The sequence below is a fragment of the Sinohyriopsis cumingii genome, chromosome 14, assembly GCF_028554795.1.
Source record: "Sinohyriopsis cumingii isolate HCF-2022 chromosome 14, ASM2855479v2, whole genome shotgun sequence".
NCBI classification, from domain to species: domain Eukaryota; kingdom Metazoa; phylum Mollusca; class Bivalvia; order Unionida; family Unionidae; genus Sinohyriopsis; species Sinohyriopsis cumingii.
The window spans coordinates 88,949,757-88,966,328 of record NC_142974.1 but is presented as its reverse complement, the minus strand read 5'-3'; the positions used below and the strand labels follow the sequence as shown (position 1 = coordinate 88,966,328).

Sequence of the window (16,572 nt, the reverse complement as noted above, 5' to 3'; positions counted from 1 at the left end):
TGGTCACACTCAGGTTATAAATTATAAATCAGTGATTCAGTTGACTTAATTCTGTGCAATTTTTATCACATTAAATGTTTTCATTATTGAAATTGGTGGGAGGGTGCAAACAAACTGGGATGTATAGTCCGACTATAGTCAAGTTTTCCTGGTTTCTTTCTTTCGATGACCTGTTCAGCTTCAATGCCGCTGCAATAACAAACAAGCGTTTGTTTGGTCATCCAAAGTTGGCCTTGGCGGCAACTCCAATAACACATGCACTCTTCATCAAAGCAAGCTGGCTACACCCTTCATCAAAGGAAGTCAGCACCAAAACTGTTTTCAGCATGGTTTTTGTTTTCTGATTTCATGGTGTTTGTTTTTCATACTCATATCTTTATATATGTTTTTAGGTGTTATCTAATATTGTAAAGTGCTTAGAGCTTCTAATCATTAGGCACTATAAAAAGTCTTCATTATTATTATTATTATCACAAATAAAATTGCCTAAGGTCGTTAGATTTGGATGTTGTCTGTTTTCCTGACTTTTTTCTTTTGATGAATCAGTCAGTTTGATTGGATGAATCCATCAGCTTTGGCCAATCAGAATGTTCATTGTACTAATTAACAATTTTGTTTAACAAGACTGTTCAGCCAATTGAATTTTGGTTACATTGAACAAGTGCTCACTCTATGTAGAAAGTGCACGAAAGTAACATACGCTCGAGGATTCAAAATGTGTTCAGTAGATTTACATCTTCAGTTTGTTTCACCTCGTGTTTAAAAATGCCATGTCTTTGCTCTTTCAATGATATCTGTCTTGAACAAGAGAAATGCAGGGAATGACTGAAAAGGATAAAATGTGTAAACAAAAGGTGTTTTATGCATATTGTAAAAAGACTATCAACTTGGCTTCAATGCGAGGAGCCCTTACAAGTCATGCCAAAGGTAAGATGCAAATTAGTACACAGTAACTACACACTGTTATGAATTATGTGTGAGACAGGAAGAGAAGTAGAGTCCCAGTGTGATTTAATATTGACTCAGTATGGAAAATTAGTGGATGAAGTTACCCAATTGACCAGTCATCCCTTGAAATGCTTCAATAGAAGAGATGACAGCCTTTATGAAGTGTTTTATTCCATCCTTTCTGAAAGAAAGGAATATGTTGAACTTTGGAATGTTCTTCAGAAAATGTTGTTGTCATATGGGCAGGGAACAGTGGAGAGAGGAATTTCTGTCAACAAACAGGTATCTGTTGAGAACCTCAGCAGAGAAAGCCTCAGAGCTCAAAGGCTAATAATTGACACAATGAGAATAGCAGTTGAACCTTTGGAAATCATCATTAGCAATGTAATGATGACATATGCCTCCTCTGCAAGACATAAGTACCATGCCTCTCTGGATAAGAAGAAAGCAGAGTAGGAGCATGAGGAGAAAATCAGAAAAGGAAAGAAATGGGAATTAGCCATGGATGAAGTGGAAGAACTTAAAGCCAAAAAGCTGCATCTTGAAGCTGACATTGCTAGCCTACATGCTTCTTCTGTTCAGAAGGCAGAAGAAGCAGAGTTTAAAGGACTCATTGTGCTTGCAACAGAGTCAAATGCTCTTAGGAGAAGAGCAGAGGAAAAGATGACAGTGGTGGCTTCTCTTTCCAATATGACTGAAGAGAAAAAACAGCAACTGTAATAATGCATTTAAAGCAGTGCTGAGGCCTGTTAAGAGAACAGTTTATTTTGTATTAAATCTGATGGATAAGTTACATATTTCTGAAATAACAATGAATGTAAACCTATCTTCTAGATCATTATAAAGCAATTTTAGGGAATTAATTATAGCTTGAATTTATCATTCAGAGTTAAATATGAACCCTGTACTACAGTCTCATCTCTGTTGTGAGGTGGGGTGCAGGAGAGCCTGAGGTACATGTATTTGAGCAAATTACTCATGATTCCTATAGTTTTAAAATGTTGATCCTACATTTAATTAATTTAATACACAACACAATGCAGAATATTCCTCCACACACACATATACTAAAACCAGTCTATAAGGGGCAGTCATTGAATAAGGAAAATTTCGACCTTAATAGACACATGTCCTTTATATGAAGGAAGTTGATTGATGCACTTTGACTTTATGCAGAATGATGTTTTATATATTGTGTTTTATTGACTCAGACAAAACTTGAATTTCAAGCTTTAAAGGCAAAAATGCTTATTTGATAACATAATATTTTATAGTAAAAGGATTTAGGTTTTTGATTGTGTCCTTTAAAGGTAGTGAAAGTATTAAAATTCTGAATGAAAGTAAGTCTTATGTGTCTATATTAAACAGGTGTCATTTATTTACATAACAATCTATGTGCATGTTTCCTGTAGATTCTTGAAAGTGTCCTTTTTGGATATATGTTTTAATATGAGGGGTTATTTTATAACAAGTTTCACTGTATTGTTTTTCTTGTCTTAGATGTAAAATATCTGACTCTCTATCTCTTTCTCTCTCTCGCTGGGGGCCCCAGGTGGCTGAGTGGTCTAAAACACTCACCGTTATGGATCACTGCAATCTTACCTCTGTCTGCATGGGTTCAAGTCTTGGGCTTGGCCAATGTGGGTACGTGAGAAAGCTTGCCAGTAGCTTCTTGTGGGTCTGTGGTTCTTTCTGGGGTTTTCCTGGGTTCTTCCTCCACCATTTATACTGGCTGCTATGTATAGCCTATCTTGTGCTGAAAAATGGTGTTAAACCCTATAAAAACAGCAACTCTCTCTCTCTCTCTCTCTCTCTCTCTCTATATATATATATATATATATGTCTCTCTTTATCAATCTATTGTTCCATTTGTCTGTCAGTTTCTATTCTGTATATCTGTATATTCAAGCTAGGATAAGGTGCTTGCTATAATCATGATTTTAATTCCAGAATAATGTATACATTTTTCCCCCAGTAATTTGTTTAGGTTAAATAATATTTTAATATTTTTTCCCTCAGGGCAAGGTGCTTTTATCTGGTGGAGAGATTCTCCAGAACAAATCTTCAATAAACTACCTCAGTCAATCCCTCTTTGATGCCAGTGCTCCAGACAACCTGGGAATCCCTGTAGACTACATACTTAACTCCGACCAGCATCTCCGAGTGTACTCCGAGCAGTTTGCCAGTCAGAAATTTGGCTTCTTTTTCATGGACTATCTTTATACGATGGAAAAGAAACCTCAGAGTCAGATTCCAAGTGAGAGAAAGATTTTTATTTACAATACCAAAGAGAATTCAGAAATTATTTTCATGTGCACATTATAACAAAGTGAATAATGTATTTGATTTTCAAGCAGAATATTTTCTCATCAGTGAACTTATAATTATTACTTTTTGTTAATTAAGTTTAATCCTTACAAAACCACTTTCATTGTTGATACTAGGTGCTTTGTTTGACCTTTTGTTATTTTCTGATCAACAATGTTGTGAGGTGATGTAGTGTTTTACTTATTTATTAATTTATTCATTTGGAAGTTTGTAATGTTGTCAGTATTGTTGCCCCCTTAAATATCTGAAGCCCTTTTTCACCTTCAGTTATGAAAATTGGTCTATTGATACATCTCATGAAGCAGCAGAGAGGGTGAACAGAGCACTTTTTATAAGGTCTATTTATGAAAACTACGGCTTGTACGAAAACGAAAAAAAATACGCTGATAACGTGAAACCAAAGCCTCTAACTTTCCGAGAGTGAGTCTCTCTTATGGGTTAGTTGTTTTTGTTAAAATAAATTTGTGTCAGTGTTTTTTCAAGTATACACAGTGTTTACCCACGTGACACATATCTGTGGCAGTGCCCTCTCACTGTTAATAATTAAAATAGAATTATATCAGATAATGCCACCAGCACAGGAATCTTACACAGCTAGATTAGCTTGAGAGCGACTAGATGCAATTCAGAAATACATTCCGTTGAGAAATGCTGTTAAACAAAAACGACAAGCACAAGTTGAATTTGCAGAAGGTGCAGAACAATTGTTTAAACCCATTACAAAAGTTACTGAAACACAACGGTTACTGAAGGTCTTCTTCCATCAGTAAAACAAACTGCTGAGCAAACTCAAAAATATTTGTGTCAGTGTTTTTTCAAGTATACACAGTGTTTACCCATGTGACACATATCTGTGGCAGCACCCTCTCGCTGTTAATAATTAAAATAGAATTATATCAGATAATGCCACCAGCGCAGGAATCTTACACAGCTAGATTAGCTTGAGAGTGACTAGATGCAATTCAGAAATATATTCCATTGAGAGATGCTGTTAAACAAAAACGACAAGCACAAGTTGAATTTGCAGAAGGTACAGAACAATTGTTTAAACCCATTACAAAAGTTACTGAAATGCAACGGTTACTGAAGGTCTTCTTCCATCAGTAAAACAAACTACTGAGCAAAACTCAAAACTAGCAGTGAGGACTAAGAAAACAGAAAGAATCTTAAAAAACTTCCGACTGAAATAGCTGCAGCTCAGCCTTCACCTGTCAATGAAGAAATTGACAGAATTCTTACTTAAATAAGTGATATCAAAGAATGTATACCAGAAACAGATACAGAAACAGAACAAGCATGGACCAAAGTTGATATAAGCGATAAATTTACCGAAGAAAGTATTAACATCATAAAAAAAAATGTAAAAACACAGATGCATTAGCTGAGTTTGCTGTGCAAAGTTATGATAGTCGAGAAAAAGTTTTAAACTCCAAATATACCGATGATGTTGTAAGTCGTGATAACTGGTACAGATGGATATTTCGTATACACCATGGAGCACATCAGGCTAGAAACAGTGATACTAGATATATTGAGTTTATTAACGCAATAGACATATATTTCACGGATACAGCAACCACAATTACAACTTTCTTTACCACAACAGAAAAAACAACAACCACAACCTCTCCCACCACAGCAACAGAAAAACCCACAACCTCTTTCGACCAGTCTCCAGACATATTTTACAATAACACCTGGCACCGGTGTTACTGGTAGCGGTTTTACTACAGGAAGTGGTATTATTGCTTGTCCTAACAATATTCTCGATGACATGCAACGACTAGAAGTTCTCATAGGAGGAAAACGTGCCAGAAATAATTCTCCAGAAATAATTAATGAAGCAGCTGATACTTGTCAACGACTATTTCACAGAGGCATCATGGATATTAATGTTTATTGGGAACTTACTGATGAAATCGCAGATGGTTTCTACAGTGATTAAACGAATAACTAACAAATAAGGTGATTATAAACAACAACGGTCACTGCATACCCAAGATGGTAAGAGTAGTAAACTCATGATTACCCATTTACAGCATGTATTACAGGGATGGACTCGGCGATGATGTTTGGGGATTATTTACAAGGATGGCTCCCAAAGCAAGACCAATAGCAAAACAGTTATCAATGAAAGCCATTGATGTCATTCGTGAAAAAGGTCCTGGTGCAATCAGCGACATTGCTGGTAGAGTGTTCATGGCAATCAAAGACAGAATAGCACGATTAATGCGCAGATGAAGGTTGGTTCAGCAACAACCAGAAAAATTACCAAGCACCGAAGTTATGCCTGCAAATGTCAGTAATAAATCAGGCTGCAAATAAAAAAACTAGCAGAATTGGTAATACAAGAACCTAGCAAAACAAACATGAGTTTTATTTCGGGAAGTGATCTTTGTAGGTATGCACGATAACCATTTGGAAAAACAACAATACAATAAGATGTTCAAATGCATATCCGACACATCATTCAATATGGATGAACCAATTCACAAAGATGAATCCGTGCGTGATTATCAATTTTATTCTTACGATGCACGTGCAGGTTCATGATACAAGTAGATATTTTCTACCCTCCGAGGCTTTCATTGAAGCAGAAGGTGAGCTTGTAACAGATGTTGTTGCCAATACACCATACGGCAATGGGGCTATAGTTGGTTTTGTTAATAACGGAATTATGGCGTTATTTGACAGCGCCACCTACATGATTGATGGAAAAAAACATCGAGACGATTGAAAAGGAACATTGATGTTGCCACAACAATAGTAGGGTTAGCAAAATACTCCAATGATTATTCAAGATCAGCTGGTTCGTCAATGATGTTTTACAAAGATAACTCTGATAATCCCTGATCACAGGCAATTTCTTCAAGTACAAGTACCACGAGATACTGTGATTGTGGGACAACCAGGACCACCTGCTACAATAGAAAGATCAGCTGGTGAATTTTTGATGTTACAAAGCACCAACGGCGATAACAATCTTGGATTTGCTATGCATAAAAACGTACTGATAGGTAATCGTAGAAGATTTTCATGTGCAATTCCATTGTCACATATCTTTGGATTTTGCAGAAATGTCAGAAAAGTTATCTTTGGAGTGAAACACACAGTTGTGCTTTTGCGAAAACCTGATGACGATGATGCTATCTGGCATGCTGATGGAGTTGCTGCTGGTAAGGTAGACCTGTTTAAACTTTCACTGTGGATGCCAGTAATGACTCCTTGGATCGCTGAACAAGAACTATTACTTTCTTTCATAAACACAGGTGGTAAGTCATTGCTGTCATGGCACACAGTGTCCACAGACAGTATTCAAAGTAATGATACTGGGGTATTTACATGGCAAGTAGCAACTCAGCAAGGTGTTTCTGCACCAAGACACATATTTGTTGTGCTGCAAAATGTTAATCGGTTAAACAGTCAGACACGTAGTCACATGATATTTGATCCCCTTGGAGTCAGTGAAGTATTTTTATGAATAAACGGACACCAAGAACCATCCAAGGATATAATCCTCATAATTTGTGGGCTGAGTATGATGTTCACATAAGTGCATTTACAAATCTTCGTAGAAACTTTAGAAAACTTAATGAAATCACAGATGATTTCTTTGGCACCCCATTGACCGCTGACGTGAAACACCCCATTGACCGCTGACGTGAAACTCTCTGATGTCAAGACAAGCATTGAAACGATTAAAAGGACACTAGAAGATTGTTGCAAATGGAATTCCTGATATCGTTAGCAAAATTAATCTGATTAAAATTCCTCACAAACAGATCACCAATATAGTATACACAGTGTCTTCGGGATTCTCAACATGGTCAAAGCAGAATAATACTATCAAACATACCATGGAAATCACTGGTGTGTACTGGCTTGAGTGCTGCAGAATTTAGTATATACACCACATATCCCTGGCGGCATTCAACTGATAAGTTTTCCATGATTGTGTCTGTTGCGTTAAATAGCAACGATGAAGAGACATTTATATTGGAAGCAGCTGATAAGAAATTAACCGCAACATCTTACTGGTGGTGTCTAGAATTTGTTGCTGAAATGCCTCAATTGGTTACTGTGTAAAGTATAATGGACGTTAAATTTTTAGATATGATCAAGTATGTGAGTGTCAAATAATGTTGAAAACCATCATGGACGCATGTACGACGAAAGTAAAAAAAATACCTAAGACGTGTAGTTGCCATCAATGTTGTTGTATACTCAGTATCTACACTTGTTGCATCCATCGGCATGGTACTATCAGCGCTAACACCATTAACAGTAGCAGTAACAATGATATGTGTTTCATTGTCAGCAACAATTGCTGGATTTTTTAATATTATCATGAAAAAGATATCTACGTGCACGAGTACAAAATTGCATGATTATGCTGTAAAATTACACACGGCAACAACCGCATACTCTAAATTGTCGTCGCTGATATCATCAAGCCTTGACGATACGACAGTATCATATTCTGATTTTGATATAATGGTTAAGACATAAAATGAAGTAATTGATTTAGAAAACTGCCATTTGGAAAATGGAAATTTAAATAATGGCAGAAATACTTCAGCAGATAGCCGCAAACACAACCCCGTTGAGAACCATGATGATATCAGCGAGTTCAACCAACCCTGAATTCAGTATTAATTTTCCAACTGCGATTCCAATAAAAGAAATAGTTGTGAGTCTACTACAGTTGGCCCAATATCAGGTCGAAATCGTTTGGTGGATTACAGTCGAACAATTCGTTGGTATTTGCAAATAAAAATAAACCAGATGGTAGTTGTTGGAATATCCACAGGCAGTTATCAGATCAAACAGATCAATGATGAATTTCAGCATAGAATAAAAGATAAAACAGGGAAAGAATCCATGATAGCAATAACAGTCCATGAACCAACACTGTCAACCGCGATCGAGATAAATTCCCCCAATTATGCCAATGATATCTATCAGTCATCGATCAGATCAGTGTTAGGATGGCCTGATGTTGCCCCGCCGATACACCGCCAATACCTGAACCAACCCAGGCTGATTTTATGATGGATAAACAATCATACTGGGAAATTAACCCATCATACAGAAAACATTTACTTGCTATAAAAAATGCAATGGTGGGTAGTGAATTTGGCTTCAATAGTAAGGACTATATGTGGTGGCATTTTATTCTTGAACAATGTGCTAGAGAAGGAACTCATTCTGTAGTTACTCACCTAGATCAAATTATTGAATATTTTGAAATTATTAATCAAGAAGATAAAATACGAGAAAAACTACAGCAAAGTTTCACTGAATATCTTTTTGCAAGTTCACGCAAGGAAATCATTAAACAAATAGAAATATTAAATCAGCTCTTGTCTGATATGGAATATATTAACCAAAGAGTAATTCAGGCAACAATTGATTACAATGACAACTTAGATTGTTATAAACAAATTTTTTAAAATGCATACTCGATAACAGAAGCTGATCTACCGAATTTTAAACTTCCCGGGTATAATCCAGATGAACTAAAAAGTTCAGTCATTGATATCATTGTTGAGCTTTTTCCTAAAATACTTGAACAATGGAGAAAAACACTACCACCGGCAATTATTCTCAGGTATAATAATGACCCATATGGAGAAGGCTGTTATATTTCTCCAGGAATTGTAAATATAACCTCAAAGATTGTGCTCAATCTTGTATGTGACGTAATTGATGGAAGCTATCAGACAAACACAGGAATATCAAATCAAGCACAGCAAGGATATATCTTTATACTTTTACCCCGCAAGTCCCACCCAGATATCTGATTGTGCAAGAACCGATCAATCCCGTTTATCTACATTGTCATAACCTGCTATTATCAGGAATGAATTTCAGACTAACTGACCCATTCAGCAACTTGCTTGACCTTTGTGGAGAGACATTGAGTATTGAATTTGTTTGTGAAATCGTAAAAATCTACGATTTTCGAGGATATTTAATTGTAGAGTGAAGTCTCCCTTGATTTTAACAAGGAAACAAGTATATACTTTAAAAATGCCACTGACGCATGATGCACATTAAAACAGTTAAAATAAATAATCTCTGTCCTTGATTTTTATCCCCTGAGTTTATCATTGATAAAATCAATGGGGATGGATACTTTTTTTTACTGGACAAATCAACCAAAATCAGTGAGAGAAAGATTAAAATGTGATACGCTTTCACTTTCATTTCCACGAATGAGTCTAACTTTCATTTTCATTACCACTAACAGTTTCTGACATAATTTTTCTTAATTGTCTTATGTGAGTATTGATTGTCTTTTTTGCCTCATATTCATGAGATAGTTCTGATCTAATTTTACTGTGGCCAGTGATTGAAACGAACCGGTAATCTGATGGTAGCTTATATCCCTCCTCCTCCTTACGTTCTTGTAGACATTTAAATTGTATGAATGTAACAACAAAAAAATATTTATTTACAAGCATTTTTGAAATCTATCACCGTTGATAAAATCAGGGATAGTGTCAAGGGAACAATGATAACTCTATCAACCGCGTTACATATCCACAGCAGAGTTGTCTCTGTTGTTTTAATCAAGGATGTTGTTGGTACCTAATATAAACGGGAGGTATTCAATGAAATCCAGTTTTCATATTTGTATGAAAAAGCTGATTTGTATATTTTACTTGTGGCTTTTTGTACTGAAGGCAGGCAGATATCAAAAATACTTGCCAGCTGCATTCATCGATTGAAATATTATTTCTTCACTGGTTTCTATATTTTTTGATTTGATGGCTCTCCTCCTAAAATTTTTTTCATACTTCCCAGTATTTCCCAGTAAACAGTTTTTGCTCTGTGTAATAGCTCGAAGGTTGTGTAAAGAGTTATTTTTGGGATCTGAGTCAATATGGTCAGTCACAAGACCTTCTTTGATAACCCCAAAGTGATGTTCATACACAAACCTGTGACAGTAATACATCTTTCTTCCAGTGTTGAATCTAAGATAACCGGCATTATCAACAGTACCAACTGTTTTTTTTTAGTCGACAGTTTCTGATTACACCATCATGAGATGCTTCGTAATTTTTGATGATAGGATGTCTGACAGATTCTTTTTTCTCCATATATATAATATTATTTGTCTAAATTATAATTTGTCTTCAAATCTAGCTATATAATCTTCAGGGGTTTTTATAACTTATGTCAAGAGCATAGTCCTTGACAAAGTCAGGGTTCTTATTTTCTTTATCATAATACCGCTTTAGTTCTCTATATTTTTTACCACCACATAGCACACACAACTGCGTTTTCCCTCTGACAACAACATCACAACATAAACACAGTTTTGGACCAAGACTTCCTCGATGCACGCTTTGTAAATGCTGTCCAAAGAATTCATTTACGCAGGATTTGTTACAAGGAGTTAAAGACCCTAATATCAACCAATTGCACTGATTCCTTATTTGAGTCATCATATTTATAATATCTTAATTTAAATACTTGTTTTAAATATAATATGGAAGAGTTTGGGAGATTATCGACAATCAAGCTTTGGAAAACTTCATTTCCTGAATCCAGATTTGATCTTGACAGAATAACTTCCTCAGCAAGAGGCCCTCCTCTTTGAAAGCATATGAAGGCAAATGGTACGTTTTCATCCAGTGTGCAAAATGAACACATGATACCTCTCTAGGAATCTATACCACAAATAGGTAACTTCTTCTGGCTCTTCAAAGAGAGGAAGTTTGCACCTAGTATGATAAAAGATTACTGCTGTATGTTCAATGACACCTTTCATCACCATGCAAGAGAGGATATCAGACAAAACAAGGACTTATTCAACCTTCTCTCAATCTTTGAGTATACATGACCAAAAATATTAGCCCTGTGACCATAGAAGAACCTGTCTTGGGTACTAGAACTGAACAAGACACTTTTTGAACCACTCCCAGGGGCATCTCTGGCACACCTTTAACACAATACCTGCTTCATCATGGCATTAGCGATGGCAGGCAATTAGTGAATACATGCCCAATAGCAGACCTGAAATACGTGCAGTTTCACAAGACTGGTCAATCTTACTCAAGATGGCATCCTCTTTCATCACCAAGATCAGGCTGCCTTCCATGCTTGACTAGACTTTTGTCATGAAACCTCTGTCTAGTCTGAACACATCAACTCAAGACCACATACAAAACCAAGTTCAGGCTTTGAAATGGTATATTAACAGAACAGAGCTGCTGCATCAAGGGAGATCACAAGAAGAACAAGAGGATATATCAACACTGACTTATCCTGGATATTGAGAAATTACCCCAGCTCAAATGAACTTCTGCATTTTTGCTCATGAAGTAAGAGCAGTTGCCAATAGCATATCATTCATCTGGAACAGTTTTCTAGCCAACATCTTTCAAGATTGTGATCCACATTCTCTAGCTTTTATCTCCAAGATGTGTAATTCCAAAGGGCCCAGTTCGATCTGGTGGGATCTATATTTGCAGCTGAACAGGTCATCCTTCCAGGTTGATCAACATCTTCTGAAGTCATGGCTTCACAACTTCTGGAATTTGGAGGAGGGGGGCAGAACTGTCCCTATTTAAAGCCTCTCCCCAACAGATGGAGCTCTCTCCAGTTAGGATACTTGGAAGCTGTCTCACAAAGCATAGGGGACTGGAGATTGTATCTCTGGGTAAGGGGATGTACCTCCCTCCACCTCTTACCTCTACTCCTAAGGTATTATGATTGGGTAATGGGTAACATATTTAACAAAGGAGCCAATTTTTCCTAATAAAATATGTTTGAGAATACTAATCCAATCATAAAACACATACACCTTGCCAGCCTCCCCGAGTTACATCTTAAGAGAGCATGCATTCTGCTTCAGTGGTAACTGAGAGGTTTATGGTTTTTGCTGCTAACCCTTATATCAAAGGGGAGATCACTCTGCCCAACTGCCATCTAGTTTGGAAGACAGCTTTTTGCTCCCAATAGCAAAAAGTAGTATCTGGGATGGCTGGATTTGTGAGGTAGTAGTTCTCTTAAGGTATTATGATTGGGTTAGTATTCTCAAAGAAATATATTTTACTAGGAAATATTAGTTTATTTTCTAAGAACCGAGTACCAGCAACATTTTCATAATACAAGACATTCCACCACCTACCATACTGTACTCTTGGAGTTGGAGAAAAATGTATCAGTGGTAAGCATATCTATCTCAGTTTTCTAAAGTGGATAAAAAATGTGTTTCTCACCACATCAAAGTGGTTAAGAACATTGTCACCATATCTTTGATGTTGGTTTTGGCTCATTGGTGATTTTCTGATTGGTGAAAAATCAGCCAACCAACATGCCTTCGAGTTCATGGTCTGAATTGCTTGAGTCATTAATAGAGCAGCTCCCTGTTCAATCACAAATGCAATGATTGGATCTTCTAATCTTGTCTTGATTCATTGTGATGTGTGCTTGCATGCCACTTTGCAAAAGCTGCATCACACTCTGGCTTTAAGGATGACTCCATTTGGCTTTAAGGATGACTCCATTTGGCTTGCCATGGCTTTTTGGAGCAAAGTTGAAGAAGTTTGAAGGTAGGCAGATGAAGAACACCCCTTCAACCTGTATCCTCATTTAAGAAACCAGCCAACTCTGCCACATTAGAAGGATGATAGACGAGCCAAGCAGAGGGTGCCAGACTCCTGCAATTCCCAAGTTGTGATCATTCATAGACTTGAGTCGCCTCAAAGAATTAATAGATATTCAACATAGAGATGGCAAGATCTATATGATGATCTCCCCGAGAAACTGATGGTAATTTCTATTCTCCTTATGGGTAGAAACAGTCTCATATACCCTTTGAATCATCCTGTTTTCTTGTGAATTGAGGGAAAATCCAAACTTCACTCATCCCAGTATTTTGTTACCTGATTACGGCTTTTAAAGCCAGCCACATTCATGTAGATCTGGTTAATTGAATTCATCGAGTCTGTTGCAATAGGATGGGGTTTCATTGAGAAAGTTCTTGCAGATCCTTGGGTTGTTTCTTGTGAAATCAAATATGTTCCTACTGGGCCACCTTTATATGACTTTGCTGGCTCAGAAACACATTTTTTCCTTGGCCACTCAATCAACTTGTCATTATCACAAACCTGTGTCTGTGGTGTAACCACAATTGGCTCATGACAGAAATTCCTCTGGAGACACCCCAACCTGAAGTGATGTTTACTGATGCCATTATTTACAGGGAACACACCTGTTGCCAGACTTTGATATGGTCAGCAGAAAGTGGGGACCAGGGAAACTGTCTCTTCACATCAGACTTAAAAGAAAGATATAATAAACTCCTTTCAGTTGCAGAAGGATCAATTCAGCAAGAAGTCAATCCTGATTACATTGGACATCCCAGTACTGGGAGCACAAAATCACCTGATCTATGCATGCTATTATGGTAGGTTCTTCATTGGTGCTGCCAACTTCAGATCAAATACAAATTAGACACATACCCAGCAGACTCATTGTTCTATAGTCTAAATATACCTTCCCATTTGTTTGTACCCCCATACCGAATTAACCCTTTCCCGTGTAAGTTAGCAACTATTACTGCCTGATTTCCGCAAGTTCTTCTTTGAACATAAAAGCACAGATTTGTGTTTCGAAACTGAAACTTGTGTAGCGATTTTTGTTGTAAGAATAGAATTGGTAACATAAAATTTTCACTGCTGTGTGTAAATTATTTTTTTCAAAAAAATCAGTTTGGAACCATAGATGATCCTGCCATGGGGAAATAATGGCAGACATCAATGAGTCTTGGGCAAATATATTCAGCTGAGCCTCGATATTACATTATTGAATATCTAGCTTTAAATGCTTTTATTTAGGTCAGAAACATTCAGGACTATGCTGTGTTGTGGAATTCTATAGATGCTCTAAGGCCAAGGTTGTTGTTGTGGTGTTTAATACCATTTTTCAGCACAAGATAGGCTATACATGGTGGCCAGTATTAATGGTGGAGGAAGAACCTGGGAAAACCCTGGAAAGAACCACCGACCCATGAGAAGCTACTGGCAAGCTTTCTCACATACCCACAAAGGCTGTACCCGAGACTTGAACCCATGCACAGGGTTTCCATGCTACCGAGAAATCAGGAAAAAATCAGGAGAAATTATAACTTTTTCCCGACTGTGAAAAGTCCTTGAATTTTGCAAATATTGACGAAAGGTGGGAAAAACTCTGGAATTGTTCTCCACAACTTGACGCCTAAAACAATTATGTCATTGAGTCATAAATGAACTGCTCATGAGTTAAATTTATCAAGTTCTAACCAGAATATTAGGTGGTTGCAGTATGGATCATTTGAGTGTTTGCCATAAATATATTTGTTGAGACAATCCAAACGCTCAGTGGATTGGATTCATCTAGTAGTCTTTTTGTTTCACAGCTCGATATTCGTATCTTTTTTTATTTTATGGAAGGTATGAAAAAATGTCTAGCATCACAAGAGGCCAACATGGTGGCGTTAAAGCACAGCCGCTTAGCAGATGGCTAGCAAAGTTAAATGTTGTTAAATCGATTTATACTTGCATGAAATTGATATGAAAATTATTTATTTTCTCAGAAATTGTGAGTATTAAAATCATTATGTCTTCAATCTGCTGAACAACAATAAAATGAATGTGTTGATGAAATTTGAGTTGGTATTAGCGAATTCGATTGCTAGTTGCATGAGAACACAATCTCACAACCCTCATTTTCAAATATTGTAGAAAAAAAATTAAAGTCATTGAAATAAAAATAGAAAAATGAAAGGGCACAACATTCCAAGACCAACTTCCAGAGTTTTGTTGTATCACGTGACTACCACGTTGACATGTGCTTTCTCACGCAGGGAGCATGCGAAGCAGGGAACCAGACTACTCTGCTTGACTGGCCAAGTTTCTTGTTCTTGAAATAAAAATATTGAGTTCTTTCTGATTTTTACAAAAGGTATCAGACTTTCATTTAATATAATTGAAATTTGTACAATGACATTAAAAGGAGTTTGTTGTTGATATCATGTGACTATTAGACTTCCAATGTCGTCGTTTGAGATTTGTGAAGTCATGTGACTATTAATGCAAATGGTGAGTACCGGGTCAGGTTTCTTCTGTGCTGAGTTTCTTCTTTTCTCTCAGTGGATTAAAAACATAACAATTATAATACTTACAATTTTTGAAAAAATAAATAATTTTCCTATCGATTTCATGCAGGCATAAGCCAATATAACTAATTTAAATTTGCTAGGCCCTCTGGTAAGCTATCTTACGGTGGCAGCAGATTTCCAAAGTTTTTATATGTAATTGCTCTGAACCCACACTCCATCCTAAATGTCCAACTGTGAAAATTGGGTTGGAATATTCAGAGGAAACCCATATTAGAAAAATGTCGAATCTCTGAGCTGATCTTTGGCGCAAAATTATTAGGCTGTGACTTGTAGCTTGAAGCAACGGTTTCAGATCTTAATAGGCCGCAGGAGAAATGGGAAATTGTCGTCCCTTTTATTATATATTAAGAAACAATAAGAGCCCATGCATCAATACATGTTTGGGGACTAGTTTATTGAACTACAAGAAGAGAAGTTGAATTTACAGAAAATTCAGCCCTTTATAATTTTGAAGGTCTTTTATCAAAATTTAAATCAACCCTTTTGTAAATGTATTTAAATGATGGAATTTTTAACCAAATCATCTAAAGGAGTATAAGTTGGTTGAAAAATCTTGTTTGAGATTTTATTGGCACACACAAATTCAGGGTTAAACCTTTTTCGTTACAAGATAAGATTCTAATACTTTGCATTTATTGGGGTTATTCATACTGTAAGAGGAAATGTTTACTTTGTATAGCATGCACATATATTTCTCTAGAATTCTTTGGAATTAAAGGTTTGAAAGGAAACAAAATAATTCATGCTTCTTATGTTGTTTCCACGGAGCAACATAATGCATGTCAGCAAAGTAAAGTTAGAATTTGTATTCTGTACAGTGAAATGGCTTTAAAAGAATTTATAGGAATATAGTCAGATTTGTTTCGTGTGACTCATTTTGTGGTTTTGTACATGATCATCTTTTCTGACATATATATTTTGAAGAGTCTTGAAAGAGAAACATCTTCAGATTTGGAAAATGCATGTTTTATAATCCAAAATCTTTAAATCCATTCAGTAATGGTCATATGTTAACCTGGAAAAAATGAATTTCATCCTGGAAAAGAACTGGAAAAGACCTGGAAATTTATATTTAGAAAAGCGTGGGAACCATGCATGCAGACAGAAGTGAGATGGCAGTG

General features: G+C 36.4%; 1 protein-coding gene across 2 annotated transcripts in view; it reads left to right on the top strand.

Moving 5' to 3' along the window:
* LOC149784326 (intermembrane lipid transfer protein VPS13B-like) overlaps positions 1-16,572 on the top strand; it is a 370,899-nt gene that overhangs the window by 18,636 nt on the left and 335,691 nt on the right. For both annotated transcript variants that reach the window (XM_089932368.1, XM_089932367.1), the window contains exon 5: positions 2,968-3,205. In XM_089932368.1, the coding sequence (XP_089788494.1) occupies positions 2,968-3,205 (238 nt within the window). The remainder of the gene's footprint in view (positions 1-2,967; positions 3,206-16,572) is intronic.